The 20,053-nt window shown below is 27.8% G+C and overlaps 1 protein-coding gene across 1 annotated transcript; it reads left to right on the top strand.

Moving 5' to 3' along the window:
• Positions 1–12,982: 12,982 nt before the first annotated feature.
• LOC121123177 (zinc transporter ZIP3) lies at positions 12,983–14,224 on the top strand. The gene has a single exon (XM_040718300.2). The coding sequence runs from the start codon at positions 12,984–12,986 to the stop codon at positions 13,896–13,898; it is 915 nt and encodes a 304-aa protein (XP_040574234.1). The 5' UTR covers position 12,983; the 3' UTR covers positions 13,899–14,224.
• The last annotated feature ends 5,829 nt before the right edge of the window (positions 14,225–20,053 follow it).

Raw genomic sequence — 20,053 nt, 5'->3', positions numbered from 1 at the left:
GTGTGGTTTGCGTCAAATATTAAATAAGAAAATAAATAGAGAATACATATATATTTGGTTGTAAATGTGAAGCAACTTTTGGCGTGCGAATTTTGTTGTCTTTTACAGACTGAACAATGTAATAACAAGCTGTTGTTATTAATATTTCATTCATGAGGACAACACATTTAAGTATAAAGTGAAAATGTGAGTGTTGCCATGAAAAAAAGTCAAAAATTAAAGCATTGTGAATCAAGTTATATTCTAAAAGAAATATATATTATTAAACCAAAGTTTGTCTGTTGTAGGCACCAAAAGTATGTACGCTCAGCGTCTCACATTAAATAAGAAAATAAAAAGGAGAGTAAATATATATTTGGTTGAAAATCCTAAGCATTTTTTATCCTGCGAGTTTATTTGTTATTTTTTATTTTCTGAAGCTGTTGTCATTATTATTTCATTTTTGATTTTGAGCATCTAAGTATAAAGTGAATACGTGCGAGTGTGCTCATGAAAAATGGAGATTAAAACTGATTATTTGTGGGTAAGTTATAGTTTATTTGATTAAAGCAAGTTTTTTCTGTTGGGATGCACCTGATAACTCTTGGGACTGCCGCTAACTAGTAATCAAAAATAAAGTTTTAGTTCTTTCTTGTCTAGAATGCAGCTCATTCTCGTTTTTATATTACTCCGTAGAGAACCAATGTTCATTCGTGTATTTATTATCAATCTGAGATCGATTTTTACCTCCGGTTTATTCTTATGTTATTTTTTCAACACAGATTTGGAACTATATTTCGATAGAGACCACTGTATCAAACTATGAACAATTATTTAATGTATTTCAAATAATGGAACAACCCTTATGGAATAAATCTAAGAAGGATTTGTTTTTCGATCATATACAGTAGCCCATTTTTTTTTTTTTTTTATATAGATGCGCCGTTGTTGAAATTTACCCTAAATAGTACTCCTACAAATAGTAGAATTGAGTAATGTGGCGCAAATTAATTGTATAAGTCAAATGTGACCTTATCAGTAATCCATATATAAAATCGGTCTGGACCGAGTTTTAAACCAGACACATTACATTTTTTTCTTGACCGATAAAGAACCGAATAAGTTCGATCCAACAAAAAGTATAACGGTCTCAGAAACTCAACAAAAGAAAGAACATACTCCATTCAAAGGTTTCGTTCTGGAAATATACATATAAATACTGGCTTTCAATTTGAACAATAAGGTATGGATTAAATTGCTTTTGTTTAAATTTGCTAAAGTCAGTCAATAAAATATAGGCCACAAAGCTACAAGAAAAATGGTGCAGACTATATTTGGCTTTTTCAAAAGACAGTGATACAAATTATCATTGTAGTTTACATCAGAAAATTTTCAATCTTTTTATCTTTTTTTGGAAAAATAAGTATTTTGGGATAGTGAACATAAATATGGCTTGCAAAACAAAAAGTTATTGTTCTATATAGACATAATTCGTTGCTTTATATGTATTATGTTGCCCTCTATAAACAAATGGCTAAGTTGCGTTATATATATTCTGCAGTAGTTGGATACGAATTCAATTCACTATAAAAATCTTCATTTTAAAAGTTGTGATACTATATTTTTTCTGATATGATTAAGTATGGGGGGAAAATAATGCATAAAAACGTATTTCACCATTTAATAATATATGTAACTGATAGATAAAATATATGTTTTTTTATTCTAGCTTTTCTAATTATCAACTGTGCTTACCCTAAGCGCACAAAGTATAATTGACAATAAGTTATAATAACAATAAACTTGTCAGGTAAAGTCTGCCCCAATTATTAGATCTTCGCTAAATTGAAAATGACACCAGATTTTTTTTTTACTCTGAGAAAATAGTATATTTCATATCTATATATAAAAATATACAAAACTGCATTGATTTTTATGTTTTATGTGTATTTATTAGGGTTCTTTAACTCTAGAACGACAACACTATAGCACTTCCATTCGTAAACTGCATGTATTTCAAAATGATTCAACCTGTTTTTTACGAAATGCAAATTAGTAAACAAGTCTAACAAATTAATTCAAAAAGGTTTAATGAACATTCTTAATTTATTTTGAACAAATAATAGTAAATACACACTAGACGACCGGTGGTAGCGCACTTAGTCCCTGAGCTCACTGTTCATGTAATAAATGGTACCGCCAATGTTTCAAAAGATTCTTGGATTATTGGCCGAAGGAAAATTTGCCGATTGAATATTTCACAGAAAGACAATATGCCAAACTGACATTTCACCGAAGAACCAATTGGGATATTTGGCCAAAAATAATATTTATTATACTGATATATGTTATGAATACCTTGATACAGTTTATAACGATAATAGGATAAATAGGTATTGGCTATGGATGTCATACAGGTAAATTAATTGGAGTTATTTTGAAAAAAAAAATTATTTTTTTTATACCTTCTTTAATGTTATTATACAGACACAACACATTAGTATTTGGTTCGAATGTAGTTTGAATACATAACTGCTTTAGTACTTTAACAAAATTAAATAATGCACAAGCACGACAGCAACTCGAATGGAAGAAGCAATTTTGTTTTTTTCGTCCGTCCATGTGTTTTTTCTAATATAAGTAATCTATCATGTCGAATGATAATTAATTGATAAAAAAAAGTGACTCATTATTTATTATTTAAAATTTACTTAAAGTACTACAAAACTAAAGATTAGAACAGCATACTTCTGCGTTTTGTTTATATAATGATCATTAAAGTATATAATCATTTCTTTTTAAATTGAAATAAAATATAGAATCGTATTCATACATTAATATATTATATATTATTTTGGGTTAAATGTCCTAAATGACCCTGTAGCGAAATGTCCGTTAGGAATATTGTCCTTCAGCAAAATGTACGTTCGGAAAATTGACTTCGCTAAAAAATCCATTTGGCAAATTTTCTTTCGAGAAAAATGTTTTCAGCCTATAATCCCCTCACGGTTTAAAAACTATACTGGACAATTTTTTTATTTTTTTTTGAGTTTGTTCTGATTAATTTAGTTACAAAATTACTATTAAGTTACTACAATGTATTAACAAAATTAATTTTGATACATCTGAGCACATATTTGAACAACTAAAAGTCGATACTTGAAAAATGATTGTCTCTGAGGTAGCAGAAACTGTGTAAGGATCTTTAAAAAGACTTTGGCTCCAAACCTTCGTCCAGACGTAAGTTTATATGCTGAATAAAATATTCATACTATTTTGGAAAGCTAGGGCTTGAAGATTATGTAGAAAATATTTTAAGGCATAGGCAACATGATATCAAAAATGATTTCATCGTCGTTCTAGTTTTAAATGGAATTACGTGCATAAGAATTTTTGATACAAAAAAAAAAAAAAAAAAGAATGTAGATGAGTGTATTTTTGAAGAAAACAAAAGTTGAAACAAATTCATAATATTATGTTATTTTGTACCCGAACATCAATTATCCCTCGGCTAGATAAAAAAATGTTGATTATAACTTTTAACAAGAGATACTTTAAATTCCACAAAAAAAAGAATTGATTAATTTGTTGATTTTTTCCCTTCACAAAAGAAATAAAGCATTGTTTTATGACTAAAAGGCCTTAAAGGCATTTTTTTCTCCTAGCATGTGATGCAATTAATTAATTGTTTTTTAAATGTGTTGAGACAGTTAGCTAATGATTGATTAATAGTTAATATCTTTCACTCTTTATTATATTTCTACTGCTTTTAAATATATTATATAGTTAGTTTACAAAACTAGTAACTCATTCACAAAAAAAAAAAAAAAATGTTTTATCTATTGCTTAAAAAAAAAAACATCTGTTGACTTTTCTTCATTTGTCAGTAAAACTATGTGCAAGCTTATTTAATAATATATTAGTAAACGTTAGGCTCGACTCAAACAAACTTTATATTGCAATAAATATATGAATTAAAATGAAATGAATAATAGGACTATAAAAAATCTTTATTTAAAATGTTTCATTCATAAGTGTTCTTCGTATTTTTTATAGCTGGATTAAAAGCTTACACTGCCATAAATATAAGTATATATGTTGTATATAAGAAGTTACTTTATAACGTGAGAATGTGAATTATATATTTATATGATTTATCTGTGAAAATTGAGGGGTGAATCGTATAAAATTAATATCAGGGATAAAAATTGTATGTATTTTGGGCTCGTTAAAAAAAAAGAAACCTGGTCACCTTGACAATTTGAAAAAGGTTTTGTATGAGAGTAACTTAGTTTTCATGACGTTTCATTAGATTTGGTACAATCAGCTGTGACGAGGGAGGAGGGGAAGATGAAAATAAACAAGGACATTGGTAAGAGTTACTCCGATGTTGATCCTCAATTCTACTCAGAGACCAATCAGAATATACAATCATAATTTCTCAACAATTCCTCAGGTTATTCTCTGTTTTTTATGAGCAAACACTAAAGTTCAATAGGTTTTGAATATAATTGAATGTAGTAGAAAATAAAGTTCACTACACCAGACCGAAATTATAACAGCTGAGAAAAAGAAAATTAATTCATTAGATTATCAATTCCAAAAAAGCAAACTGGCTAAAAAATACTCACGATTTACATCACTATATATTACAAATGTAGGTATATAAAAAAAGGCCGTGTACATTTTCTCGATCTTTAGTAAATATTTTATTCGTGCCCGTTCATTTAGGTGCACTTTTTTTTGGGGGCGAATCTTTTTAGCATAGCATTTTTCATCGCAATATAATTTTGACGTATTTTAAATATATTTGCTTCTTGAATACTTGTTAACTTCGTTGAGATGTTTACCTCGTAACAAATCTATATTTTAGAAAGACTTTCACACTGACTCGGACATTTTATGTTTATTTTTCTATTGATGCTAGGAACACGTCGGAATTTTAAATATAAATGGATCGGATTTACTTTAATCTATAATATGAATTATTCCAAATCAAACATATTCTGGGGAACTCGTAAAACGAATATAAAATACACTTTTTTAGTCCAAAATGATAACTAGATATGATAGTATTTCTTATTAAGCATAAATAAACTCTGAAAATATATATAATAATAGTATATTTGAAACTTTGTTATCAAAAAATCAGAGTTGATTAGTAAAAATGGATAAATAAATCAAAATATATGAGCGTAATACGCGGTACCTAAAGAATAATTTTTATTTAATTGCAGCGTATTTTGGAATAAAATATTCATAGCACAAGGTCAATTAGAGTAATATTATTTTAGCATTGTTGTAATATATACCTTTAACTTATAATGCGTAACTTAATGCAAATACTTTATTTCGATTGAACTTAATAATTAAAATGGAACAACATGAAATAAATATTTTTTTTCCGATTTTTTACTGATTTTTAATTCCTCAAGCTTCCATGAAGCACCTTTTTTTTACGATTGAAGATTGTTTCTTATTTTAATGAATAATAACCATAATAAAAAATATCTTGCGCTACTAAATTCGTAACTTTTGTCATTACAGTAGAGTCTAATGTACATACATTGGTTTTTAAAATGTTTTTTTTTTGCCTTTCCATTATCTAGACCAGGGATATTTGGAACATTATCATTATTTTATCGATTTAATTTATCTTAATCTGTTTTACTTTATTTTTTATATTTTCCCGTATTATTAAGGATGTTAAAACATCCTATAATCAATTTATTTTATTTTGGGGCTGTATCTGAACAAAATGTTTAACAAAAAAATACAAATCTCAACGTATAGAAATAAAACTAATTTACTCCATATATGACTCAACAAATGAAAAACTACAATACCTACCTAAAAGTAAGATGCAGTAAATCTTTTTAACAATAGAGTAGAATGACGAGGCATATTCTGATTTTCATAGTTCACATAGTACTTGTATCTACATTGATCATTTATTTGGGATCTCATAAGAAGAACAACGTATACTCCACCTACCAATGTAAGCACACATAATTTCTATTTTTTTATATTCCTTTAGGCCCTTTTACTTAACCATAATGAAAAGTTTGATTAAATTATTCGAGATTGGATTTATTTAAAAGTTTATTTCAAATGAATTAAATGACTTTGATACAAACTATTCGTCAAAGTAATCAGATGCAATTCGAAAATTTATCATTGTGGCTGTCAATAAAAATAGACTTCTCTTTTTTAATAAAAATTTAAACAAAAAGTGTACGTGCTAATATAATTTTTTTTTTTACTTCTTGAATGTCAAACTTTTGTTTCTAATTTTAAAAATATTGGTACACAACTAATCGATTTTTGAAGATTTTAACCAATAAATGAAGTAATTACCTTTGGACTAATAAAAAAAAGTGTACTATTATACAATTTGTTTATCCATCTTAAGACATATTTTAATTTTGAAGTAATGATTACCATTTGACAATTACATTGTTTGCCAAAAATGGCAGAAGTTTAAAATTTTGAATTTAATTTGTTAAATATATCTTAATGATTTTTATCTACCCGAAAAACATTTTAATGTTCAACGCTAGCATATAGCTAGTGAAAATATGCCCAAAGATATTTTATTGAAAGTAATGCATAAAAAATGTCCAGTTGGTATGTTAAAATAAAAGAAACAGAAGATTAGCGTTGTAATTCTGACTATTGGAAGAATGCTTGGAAGGAGAGCAGCTTACCTGTCATGACGTTTAGTTGTATGGAATTGGCTCTGAGAAGAAAGATATAAACCCAAATCTCACTCCGAATTAAGCAGAAATATATTTCTGCTCGTATGTAACTAGGCTGTAATTACTCCAATGTCAATTCTCTACTCTACTCTAACTTCAAAAAAGAACTTACATTTATATTTATAACTCCCTATCCACCTCTCATTGTTACTCTCTGTTTTTCGTGAGCACAATCAATAGTTACTACTTTATACTTAGATATTCCCTTTTCAAGAATTAAATTATAATGATAAAAACCTAACAAAAAAAATAAATAAACATATTTAGATTGCCAACGAGAAAAACATGTCTACTTACTATTGTTAAAACGATGAGTAAAAATCTACTAGGTATATGACTTGAACAATTATATGCAAACCTTATACTAGTGTAATTTAATTGGTAAAAAACGCTGTAAAAATGTTGTGCAACTATGTTAGACAATTACTCTTCTTACTAATTGCAAATAGGTCGGTATTACTTATATTTGAAGAAATATAAAGTCAACTATTGAGAATATGTTCAAGTTCAGCTAAAAAAAGATGTAACTTGTGAGAATATTTTCTAACAATTCGATAAAGACCAGGCATATCGAGATATCTGGCTTCTTTTGATATTTTAATTAAAACTATTATATAATTCATTGAAAATTAGTACACCATGTGAATGACTTCATAACTATAGCAACATATTTGTTTTTAGCCTGTTATTATAAAATAATTAAATTTTATATTTGAATAAAGGAACTTTGTTACCAGAGATGATTTGTTTTCAATACTTTTATCAAAAAAAAATAATGATTTTAAACAATTAAGCAAATTTAAATAAAGGTGAGTCGAATGTGGTTTATAAATAATAGTAAAACCCTTTTGAACAAAACAAAAGAGTTTTTTCTTTTCTCTCATAAATATAAGGATGATAGAAATACTAATTTTGCATTGCAATTATTACACACTATCATCTTTTATTATAAAAAATAAACCGTGTTAATAAGAGTTAATATTTTAAATGAGCAAATAATTTTGATGAATTAACATTTAAGTTATTTTAAGTATCATAACTTATACGTTTATATTTAATAAAAGAGTTATAACTATATATTTAGAATATAAAAGTGAGTTTTTTTTCACATATTCATGGCTCAATTAATCTTTAATAACAATATGAAAATACTAATTATAAATTGATATAATGTAGTCAAATAAAAAAATGATACTAGTTGGATAATATTTTTACAAATTGCAATTTGTTTGTCTTCTAACTTTTATTTAATTACCAACTTTTAATTGATGCTAACATTTGATTTTGATTTGTAAAAATTACTACTAATTATATAGTTGCATTTTTGTCAAAATTGATTTGAATTACACTTGTATTGATTTATATATAATTAATTGTCTAGATATAAGCAAATGATTTCAAATAATCTGAATGACATTTGTAATAATTCATAATCAATTATTTATTTATATAAACTAATTATTTCAATTAATCTTTTCAATCAATTAAATATTTATATATATATTGGACATTTTTTATTTTTGTTCAATACTGTTTTTGTGTTTATCCAGCACACTTAAACTATCTAATGTGGCACAAAATTTTTGGTTATTTTGTTTTTTATTATAACTGTTATATTTTGATACATCATGGACTATCCAGACTTTCACATGTTCACACTTTTCCATTCATGTGGGTTGTTTTTTTCTTTGATTTTTTTTTTTTTCGCCATCTAGGGTAACTTTATTCCCCACAAATAAAATAATATTACAACATAATCTGAAGCAAAAAGCTTCTTAACTCAAATTACAAAGATGTTCAATACAAAGGAAACATGAAAAAATAAATGTAACTGAGTAATTATTCAATTCCTTCAGCAAGTTTGATGTAGAAATATATAATGTGGATGATGACTTTCATTATCCTTTTTTGTCGACTTTTAGTAATAACTTTCCGTTCTTCCATTTATTTCTGAAAAATATCAGTTCAGGCTTTCATATATTCCCGTTTTTTCGTTCATATTTTTAAACACAACCAAGGCATTAACTTTAATTCAAATTTAGTATCTTACAAAAAGCTATTTCCCTCGGGAGATGTACATTTTGTAGTACAACAGAGGGAACACATTTTTTCCCTCTTGCAGTATTCTCTTTGTGATGTTGCATAGTTTGTTGCAGATTAATTCATGATGCCCTCAAAGCTCCTAACGGGCCAAAAATTATTCCTGTAGCCAATAAAATGAGGAGAAAAAATTATCATATGATCATCGTTTCGCTGCTTGACTTTAGCTTTGGTCCTAGGATCAAATATATCTTTGGAAAACAATAGAGACGAAAGTTAATAAACGTACGAAAAGCATAAACGGCGCTCATTTTCTGCTCATTATTTAACCTTGAGATTATTTAAGGAAAAATAAATTAATGGAATATTATAATCACAGAATCTAATGTATAATCTTCATCCTATTTTAACTTATACAATTTGTATACAAAATATTCATAAAATTGGATTTTATCAAATCCTTAGTGTGAATCCTTGAGGTAAAATTTACTTATAGCTTTTTTCTGGAAAGGATGTTTTTTTGAATATCATGTAACCATCTATGTATGTAACACAGAGGTTCGTTTAATTTTTTATATACATATAATTTCGTAATTAGCATTTATTGTTCTTCCTATTTTTTATAAACTTCGTTCAAACATATATTTATTATTTGAATATGAAGAGATCTATCTCCTAGACATCATTCAATGTCAGATTTGAAAGTAGTGAGAATATTATATTTATGTTTGAGTGTATGTTTTGCTGCGTTATATTACATTATATTTAAACTTTAATAACATAGGAATCATGACTATGAGTACATCTTCTATACTCTCATTATATTTTGGGGTAAAATGCGTTCATGCAAGTTAGACAACTAGAAGCTATTTCAACAATAACGCTACTCAAAAAAAAAAAATTATAAAAAATGATCCATAAGTCACAAAAATTCTGACTATTTGGATTATTGTAGGTAATATAAAAATATACGACCTGTCATTATAAAAGCAAGCTTGAATAATTTTTCTCCAAATTAAGTGTGGATTATATTTTGTGCTCAATGACAAATTATCGACAATTTCTAACAATATTTTATTTTTAACCCTTTAGAGTCACTGCAACTTGAACTTAAAATAGCCAAAATTGATAGTCACAATAAAAGAATGATAAATTGATGGATTTTGTTTGAAAGTCCAAATCAGATTTTTATTAAGAAAATAAAAAAATGAAGATGAGGTTTAGGAATAATCGTGTATAGGTAAAGCACAACCTTGAGCGCTCAAGATTCTAATGTAATCCAGGCCTCATGATATCAAATTGAAAAAAAAATCAAACCACTATTTTTAGTCTTCTTCCTTTAGGAGAAAATATCCAAGTGTTGAGTTACTACGTGTGAGTGTGCTCATGAAAATGGGGGAGTCACATCCATGATTTCTTGTAGAGTTATCACTTATATCATTAAAACAAGGTTTATCTGTTTTTCGACGCCTAATAACACTGGAAAATCTATATACTACCACTAATATAAAATATAATAATATAAAAACAAATTAAAACAAACTGAAAAAGTACCTTTATGTATTTATACGACATTTTTTGAAGTAATTCACATAATTGAAAGCTACAAATATCAATTTCAAAAATTAATTATATAACTCAATTTTAAAGATATAAAAAAATCAAAATTTAACCTTCAATGTTACTAATTTCCAATATTGACCCTCTCCTCACTAAAACCGGCACTCATAGTGCACATGTCATTTTTTGGAAATCAAATTATGGACATTTTCAATTTAAGATAACATTAAATTATTTGAATAGTGGGGTGGCTATGCCTCATATTGCACACCAGCTGAATAAGGAAGCCATATTCTGTATTCCCATGATAGTTGCAAGTGCAATGCGTTTGCGCAAGTCAAAGTTCAAAGCGTAACTTCTGCTTGAATAATAATTAAAAGTGTTAAAAATTAATACATTACTTATTATATTTATAATAAGTTCAAATTCAATCTGTTTGAGTTTTGCTAAAGTACAATCTTTTGTATAACTGTGATAAAAAAATAAGGTTGTTGCACTTAGTCTCCTTTTTTATTTCGAATAGTACGGATTCTAAACATCCACAAAAATAATTATCTAAATTGTTTCAGGTATTACTGTTGTTCCCAATGCTATATATTTATATTTTATTCTTCCTGTTTATCAGAGATCACAACTTAGTTGTTCAAGACCGAGATGAGGGTAATGCCTTCAAAAAACTGTGGAGAAACTGTTCTAGAGACATAAGCTAAACACAAAAACTACATCAATACGACATATTATTGTTATTTTTTTTCAAACTTGAACAAAAAACTAGCTTTCAGAACTTGTGTTTGAAACAATTTTAAATCAAGTAATTTTTACATTATGTCTGGAGTTTAACAACTATATTCTTTTTATTAGTTATATCTAGCTAACATACAAATATCTTGTATTTTTTTGTCACATGTGAATTGTTAAAATTATGTTTTCTTCATCAGGGATGAGGATGTTGATTGGTAAAGTTTGAAATAGATTTGGTTAAGTTCTGAATCATTTTGAAGAATTGTAAAATAATAGTTTTATAGGGTTTTCACTATATTTTCACTTTGGTAAAACATGCATTCACAGGGTTGTCTGCATATTTTTTTGTTTTGGGTTACGGGGTTGTTTGTTTAGAAATTTGAAGACTTTATCTATAAAATACCATTTTTATTATTATTATTTATTTAAAAAAATCTTTTTTTTAGAGAGGGGGGGGTATAGTTCAGAAATTTGGGGATTTAGCTATTGGTGGTTCAAAATTATTATTATATAATGATACTAACAGTACTATTTATTTTATGCTCAATTATGCCTTCTACCTTGAAAAACTCAAACGTTTGAAGCTGGGGATCAAAGAAAACCAGCGTGAATTGGCGAATAAGGGACAACAAGACATCATCAAGACAAATCCAGGCCCTAAACATATTTTCTGTCGAGCCATGAGCTCCAGGAGCTTGAATGGGAAGTTCTTATGTTTCACCTTACAGTCAAAAACCTGGAACTAAATAGCTACCACCTGTCCTTGTTTATAGACAAAGTGATTGGGGGTAAAATTTTTGCATTAATAGAGGCCTATGAAAATTGGTTGTCCAAATTTATGCCAATGGGACAAGGGCTTCTACAAAAATGGCATAATGAAGTTGGATTTTCCCTAGCAAAAAGTTATCAAACAGAACAAAGCATACTTGGCTTAAATTGGATGATTGTGACGCTTCTATAAAGCATGGAAGTATAAAGAGAAATAAGAAATTACTTTTTCCCCAACCTATTATAAACTTTTTGTTATACATAATAGTCGATATTAAATGCGATTAATGCAGACAATGACTTCTGACTACATAATTAAGGAGTACTTAGATAAGATATTGTATTTCAATTTTTATCCAATATCCCCATATCATATTCATTCATTTTTGCTATAAAGAGTATGAGGTATTGATTTTTGCATAGATATGTAGGATTATGTAGGTCTGCATATTCATTCATACGTATTTAAAAAAAGTAATTAATGATATTTAACTCTAAAAATAATAGTGAACATATTCAATGAAGACATTACTTTATAGACGAATGAATGATCACATTATGACTATAGAAAATGTATATGTATGTAGGGTTAAAGAAAAGATACTTTGAATAAAGACATCTGTTAGTAAAACATTTATTTGAGTTACTATTCTTAAGCAAATTATGGAAGTAAATGAGGCTGCAATATATGTATGTATGTGGAACACTCTGTTCAATTAGATGAACACGGAAAAAAATTGAGGGGAACACATTCTAACGGACCATTTAATGCTTTATCGAGGAATGATTAAAGTTAAAATGTCACTGAAGCGAACCGTGTCACAAGGAAAAGAAAATGATGTTATTTAAAATTTATAGCCAAATTAAATAATAAAATGACAGTTATTTTTGGAAAAAAATTGTTTGCTTATGTACAATACAAGAATTTTTTTTAATGCTCTATGCGTCTATATTTGGTAAATTATTCCTATCATGTCATGAATTTAAAATTAGAAGTAATCAACAAACTGGAATATTATTTCACATATTTGTATACATATATAAGTAAGCTTCACTGATAAAGTTTATCTTTTAGTAAAAATAAAATAAACCATAGACGACGAGACTCATTTTATTTAAAAAAATATCTAAGAAGCAATGGAGCTGCTCAGTTTAAAAGTATCTATATTAATCATAACTTTTTTAACAACTTTAGTTTTTGCTTTTCTTCCATGGAAAATTGTTAAAAATGTAACTCCTTTCCGGGAGACGAGAACGAATGATTTTATCAGCCTTGGAAATTGTTTCTGTGGAGGAGTTTTTCTCAGTGTCACCTTTCTTTATTTATTACCTCACATACGGCAAGAATTTACGGATGTATTTCATCTAATCGCAGAGCCTGACTTTTTGAAAGATTATCCCGTAGCTGAACTTGTTTTTGTTTTCGGTTTCTTGGGAGTGTTCTTTATGGAGCAGATGATGTTATTTTACAAGGAACATCGAGGTAATCGTTCAATATCTAGGGCAGATTATGTAAGAACCAGTCCGAGGTTAGAGGATGAAACATTGCAAAGTGATAATTTGGAAGAAGATAATCATGAAGAAACTGTTTCCGTTCTTCGATCTTTCACACTTATGCTAGCCCTTTCTCTTCATTCCATTTTTGAGGGTCTAGCTATTGGTTTACAACAATCTGAGAAGGAACTATGGCATATATTTACTGCTATTGTGAGTCATAAGTTAATTATGTCCTTTAGCTTTGGTATGAATGTGTGCCAATCGAAAATCCGACTACGTACTTACATCGCATACATCATTATCTTTTCAATATCAAGTCCCCTCGGAATAGGAATTGGATCTGGACTTAATGAACTTCCACCTTCTCCCACGTTGGATTTGATCAAAGTTTTTTTAACTGGCTTCACTGGGGGTACATTTTTATTCCTGACATTTTTCGAAATTATATCCACAGAGTTTACAAAAACTAAAGTTAATCGAGCTCTAAAATTCTTCTTTTTAATAGTTGGGTTCATTGGAATGAGCAGACTCTTAGTGCTACATTCACATGAATGAAATGACCCGTTTACATTCTTCTTGTAAAATATATTCAGCTTTAAATACAAACATATGTACTTCAAAAAATTATTTTACTTCTTAAGTTCTTTCTGTCAGGTTAGACAATATCAAATGAGAAGATTTTATATTCATAAAAGAAACAAATAGAAAGTGTAACTTGATACTCAAATGGTTATAAGTATCTCCAAGTTACATGTAATCAAATTGAAATAATAATCAGAGTACCATTTTTCTTTCCTCTTTTCATACGAAATATATACATATGATTTAATTGCCTATTAATATCTTGAATAAAAATCTTTGACATCTTTACATAATTGTTACCTACCTTTTTTGTTTAAAAACCTTTTAAGAATCATTAAATATATGCATAATCTTAAATTGTCTATGAATACTTAATGATAGCTGTAATTTAATATTAGCGCTGATTTTTGGAGGACTTTGGAACCACTTACCATGGGCACCGAAATTTAATGTTAGAAATATGGGTACTTGTTGTAAATAAAAATGACCAGACACGTGCATACGGAGGTAAGGAGCAGACCTGTGACAACGAATGTATGTGTCGAAGGGGTATTATAAACCTCCTTGACTAAAACTGTGTTACAAATTTGTTAAAAGAAAACGGTTCTTGTCAATTATTTTGTTTCTTACAAATTTGTCTGAAAAAATGGTTTTTTGTCAATTTTTTTGTCTGTTACAATTTTGAAATTATAAAGTATATTGCAGTATTTTTATTTGTAATACAATCAAAAAGATTTCATTGATTTTTTTTTAATCTAAAAGAAGGAAATATTTATATTGCAAACAATTATGTCAAATTTTCTTTTAAACCAAGAAAAAGTCAGTTAATTGATTCGAATGTTGCTAAGATTTTATGAGGACTGTTAGAGTCTTTTGAAAGAAAAAACGCGGCCAAATAAATATGTTTTCCTCTGAATATTTATTTAGAAGGATTTTTTATGCACATTATCTACCTGATAATAATAAATTTCAAATAAAAATATTTTGGTTTGTAATCAGGAACTCTATGCTAAATATAATCAGCTATAATAAATAAAATACTTAGTCATTTATATATTAGATGAAATTATTTTCATTTCTTCTGTTGAAAAGAGGTTGAGACTTCTTCTTATATATTTTATTATAGTCACAAAGTTATTCTGGTAATAGAAATGGTAGAGAGTTTAATAATAAGATAATACGGAAAAACTCTTTCTTGCTCCGATTAAATCATCACTACATCCTTAAGATATGAGGAGTAAGGCAATATTGAGGCCCTCATAATCGAATTGCTGGAGATGTTTTGTTTTATATTGTAGCATATACTTATTTACTTTAGGTCCAGTTTTACAAAAACAACTTATTACGGACTGGTAAATAACTTGGTGATCATGGATCATAGGGGTTTTGTGTGTTTTAATGAAAAGAGGAGAGGGCCGGACATGAGAGTGTGAGTGATGCACTGTTCGCCTTTGTATGAGAGTTTTACTCGTTTGGATAAAATTGTATTAATAAAAATGATTACATTTAAATTATAATGTACTTTTCTAAAAAAAAATGTTTTAGAACTTTATCGAAAACTGTTACTAATAATGTGTTGCTTGTTCCTCAATAAATAATAAAACAATTTTAGACAAAAATTAAAAAACTGTCTTAATAGTCCATTATATTTTTTTATATCTTCAAATATTGATTTAGTTGTAATAAACATATTATTAAAAAATAATAACTAGAATTGACACTCCGTAGAGCGCAAAACCTCCTCCTCAAATCAAATTCAGTTAAGTATCTCACTTTGTTAAGGTTGATTATGCATTTTTAACGTTTTGTGCTTCCTTGACATTGGCTTTTGATGTTGACCACACAAAAATTTATGGGTTCTTAATGTCACTATGTATGATCTTCTTACCGAGTTTGATAAAAATCGATCTGTTACTCTTGGCGTTATTCTGGGGAATCATTAACAGACAAACAGAGGCAAAACGACAAACTTTAAGTTTGTTGCAGATGTAAAAATGTCATATAGATAAAAAAAAATTATGAGCTAGTTAACCCCTTTCCCCTCCCCCCTCAAAGAAAATGATAGTTACCGATGATAATTTATTTTGTCCTACAATACCCAACACATAGTGAAACTGACCTTTATAATATACGTATGTAAAGTTTGCATAAGACAATAATGATCTAACATATAAGAGAGGGAAAATGTTACATCCCCATATTGATAAGAGCAGATGGAAATTGAATTCTAGCAAGAAACAAACGCGTGTCAGAAATACGATATGAACTTGATTGCTATTCTTCTTCTTCTTTTTTATGAAAAATTCGATGGGAGCATCAAGGAATGGACGGTTTTTTTCCTTCATACATATAATTATAGACTATCCCTCGAAAAAGAAGAAAATTAGACTGATCCCAGTGTAACTTGAGATATCCCTTAAATGTTATTTGTAAAGAAAATAATTGAAATCCTCTTGAGAGAGAAGTGAAGGCGTTATCTATCCCCTTGAATATTCTATTGTGAAAATAAAATGTACATATAAAACATTTAAGAGGATTTGTGTCATTTTGGACAATTTATGGAATATGTAAAAAAAAAAATAATCAAGATTATCTTTCAATGGACGACAATTTTAAAATATTTTATTTTTAGAACTGTTACCAATGCGAATAAATTGATGAGCAGAAAAAATACATCTCATGTTATTGCATTTCTAGTCCCCTAGTTAGTTTTTCTGACTCTTTTTGTAACCCACACATGCATTTTAACTTTATAGTACGTAGAGTAGAACCCCATTACTCTACCAGTACTCAGTACATAACACATTTGAGTTCGATGCTAAATTACAAGAAATCTTTGCCTCAGAGAATGAACAAAAATTTAGAATTCTAACTTTAATTTTGTAAATAAAATACAGTTCATGCCTCGCTCACACTGTCAATAGTTTGGTTTTTACTTAAGGGGATTTAAAAAATTTTGCTAGGCATTGCTTCAAACTTTTAATGCATGTTGATTGTTTTATTGTGGCTTTAAGTATTGTTTTAGATATGGGTACTGACCATAATATACATGTCAAATATTTTAACTTAATGAAGTGGTTATTATTTAATTCCCCGATTGATTGTCGAAATTTTTGGATTAAAAGGCAAAGAAAGAAACTCTCTCTTTTACGTTTAAAAATTTACAAAATTTTACATTGTTTAAATAAGTATAACTTTTTATTTTAATAAAGTTTAATTAATGGTTTCGTCATATATGTAGTCTATTTACGTATGTAAATAATGATTTTATCATTGTAAAACTGGTAATTTCATATCAGTGTCTCCCTATGCCTAATTGTATGATTTTCATGACCTGACTTTAAAACTTAAAAATAAGTATTGTTTTGTTTATTTTAATTTCAACTCCTATTTTCGTGTTATAAACGTTGATTAATTGGATTTAAATTAAATCTTATTAAGCTGTGAGCAATTCACAACAAATATTGAATGTTAATTTCATAGTTGAAACGTATTGGCTAATACTCTTAACCACTTTCATTCCAGGCTTTGTTTCTGTTTCTTATTGGATGAAAGGTTGTGAGCTATAATAAATATAAAGACGTGTAAACTTTCAAATAATAAAAAAATCTGTTTCCATGAATTTATTATATGATCCATTTGAGAGTGGCGATAAAATGTACATGATAGGTTAAAGAACAAGTGTTAAAAAAAAGAGTGAGAATTGACATTTCCGATGGTTTTTTCTCTTTGTATATATATTTTTACTCTTTTCCTGACCCCTCCCCCCTACTTTTCTACCTACATAAATAATCGAATGAATTTCGTATGATAAGGAAAGATTTAATATGTGCCTAGGGTCATTTTTTTTACTCATACTTTTTTGTTTCTCAAGGGGTTTTGTACAGATTAAATATTATAGAAAACGATTTATATCTTATTTTGTTATATTTAGTTATAAGATAAAGGGTGATCTTTCAATGTTAACACTCCAACGTACAAAGAAGAATATTCGTCATCAACTCCTTGTCTTGAGCGATAAATAATAAATAGCTTCATTGCACGCATTGAATATGTAATCAATGTGCAGGTATACATATAATGTTTGATTATCAAGAAATGAACAGGTATGATAAGTGTTGGAAAATCAGGTCGGTTAAACCGTTGATAGTATTGGGGAGAAACATGTAGTTGATTATTTAATATTTTATCTAAAACATCTCAAGATGTTTTCAAAAAGTAGAAAAAACAGGGACATATTCAACACGGGACGGATGTAACAGACACATTTTTCAAATATAAAAAAGATGTAGCCACATAAAATTACTTCACAATTGGAATATACACTGCATAATTATTATAAATAATAGTAATTTGTCAACTTGTATACAAAATAAAAATGACTTTTAAGAGTAAAAGTAAATTTTGTATGATAATTATTTCTTAAATAGTAAAGTATGTTTTTAATTGTTTTGCTGTAAATTATATCTTTTAAAGTGGACCTTTAAGATAATATGCAATTTTTTTCCTAATATTTATTATACTTTATTATTAAAACCTAAATCTTAGCAGATCAGGCTCCTGAAGAGGTTTGCCAGAGTAAATTTGTTCTAATCTATATTAAAAAATTAACATATATTATTCTCTTAAAAAAGGCCGATTCTTAGGATTTATAAATTGCTAAAAATCGGCCTTTTTTTAAGTTTCTGAATCGGCTACGAACGATTCCACCGATACCTATACATAATTATATATATGAATAACATGAACTATTTGAGCTCATTTTAGAAGACCAAATTAAGGTTACAAATCAATAAATAGCTAGTCTAGACAACGTTGTTCAGAAAAATTCAAAAAATAAAAAAGGGGGTGGGAAGTATATATTGAAAGATTATACAAAGTTGTAGGTTTGTATAGGAAATTTACTTGAGAGTAACCATTTATAAGTATCCACATTTTTAGTATCCCATATATTTTAATTGTATCATGAGTCGTTCAAGAAGTCCGTAACGGTAGAAGTTGAGTTGAGTAGTTTAGTCTGAAAACATGAAGTAATTTTTTCATAAAATATTTATTTTTTGTATGTTTTTTAAACAATCCTGTTTATAATAGAAATGAAGTCGAGTACATATTTTCTGAGTGGAGTTCAAGTCATCAATAAAAAAGTCCCGAGTTCATTAAACACTGGTTTATACATATTTCAATTCCTAGGACAAGCATATAAAACTCAGATAGAAACCAGTGAGGCAGTTGAAATTAGATCAGAGACCGAGGTGAAACGGCTTACTTTTAATATATAGCAAGGAAGGGGGGGGGGGCGTCTAACTGCTTTCCATAAGGGAACCATAAATTAAGACTCCTGAGCACGGCGATTAACTAACTTTTTAAAATTTAAATTTATTAACACTAATTATGATTGATACATTTAGGTTTTTTTTCCTATCCATAATGAATTAAAAGTTGAACATCAAAAAAATTAAACAATTTTGTTATTTGTATATGAAATTCCTTTGAACATAATAAGGAATCGGTATTGAAATCGTCCATAAAGATGGTATCAGAATCAGCTGAAAATCAGGTATTGGTACATCCTTATTTTAAGTACATACAACGTTAGTTCATAATTGAATACCTTAAAAGTATAGCTGTTATTTTTTTTTTTTTCTAATTTTCTTAATTTATAAGTTATTTTGGAGGGACAGTTGCAATATTTATCAAGTCGTATTCAAATTCATTTTGTAGAAAAAGTTGCAAAATCTTTCAAACAGTTTTAGATTAGGATCATTTTGAGAAGTTTTAGTTAAAGTGTATTTATAGTATGTATGGAATTAAGTAATATTTAGCAATAACACTATATATAGTCCTTTATTTGTGTTGACTCATCTTCTTGAAACATATAAGTGCTTTAGACAGTTTTACAATGCCTTCAAAAAGGAATTTTAAAAGAAAAACAGTCTTTTTTCTGTATAGGTTAGTTTAATGTAATATGAATAAATATTATTTCCTATTCAGTTTTTGTTATAAAATAACAGTTGTTCAATTTTAGTTAATGTTTTGAATTGATTTGATCTTTATTAATCTGTTAGCAATTAGATAAAGTATAAATTGTTCAGAAACACTTTTATCTTTTCTTCATATTTTACAATCCT

The sequence above is a fragment of the Lepeophtheirus salmonis genome, chromosome 8 (assembly GCF_016086655.4).
Source record: "Lepeophtheirus salmonis chromosome 8, UVic_Lsal_1.4, whole genome shotgun sequence".
NCBI lineage: Eukaryota > Metazoa > Arthropoda > Copepoda > Siphonostomatoida > Caligidae > Lepeophtheirus > Lepeophtheirus salmonis.
This window is presented reverse-complemented; position numbering and strand designations above follow the sequence as displayed.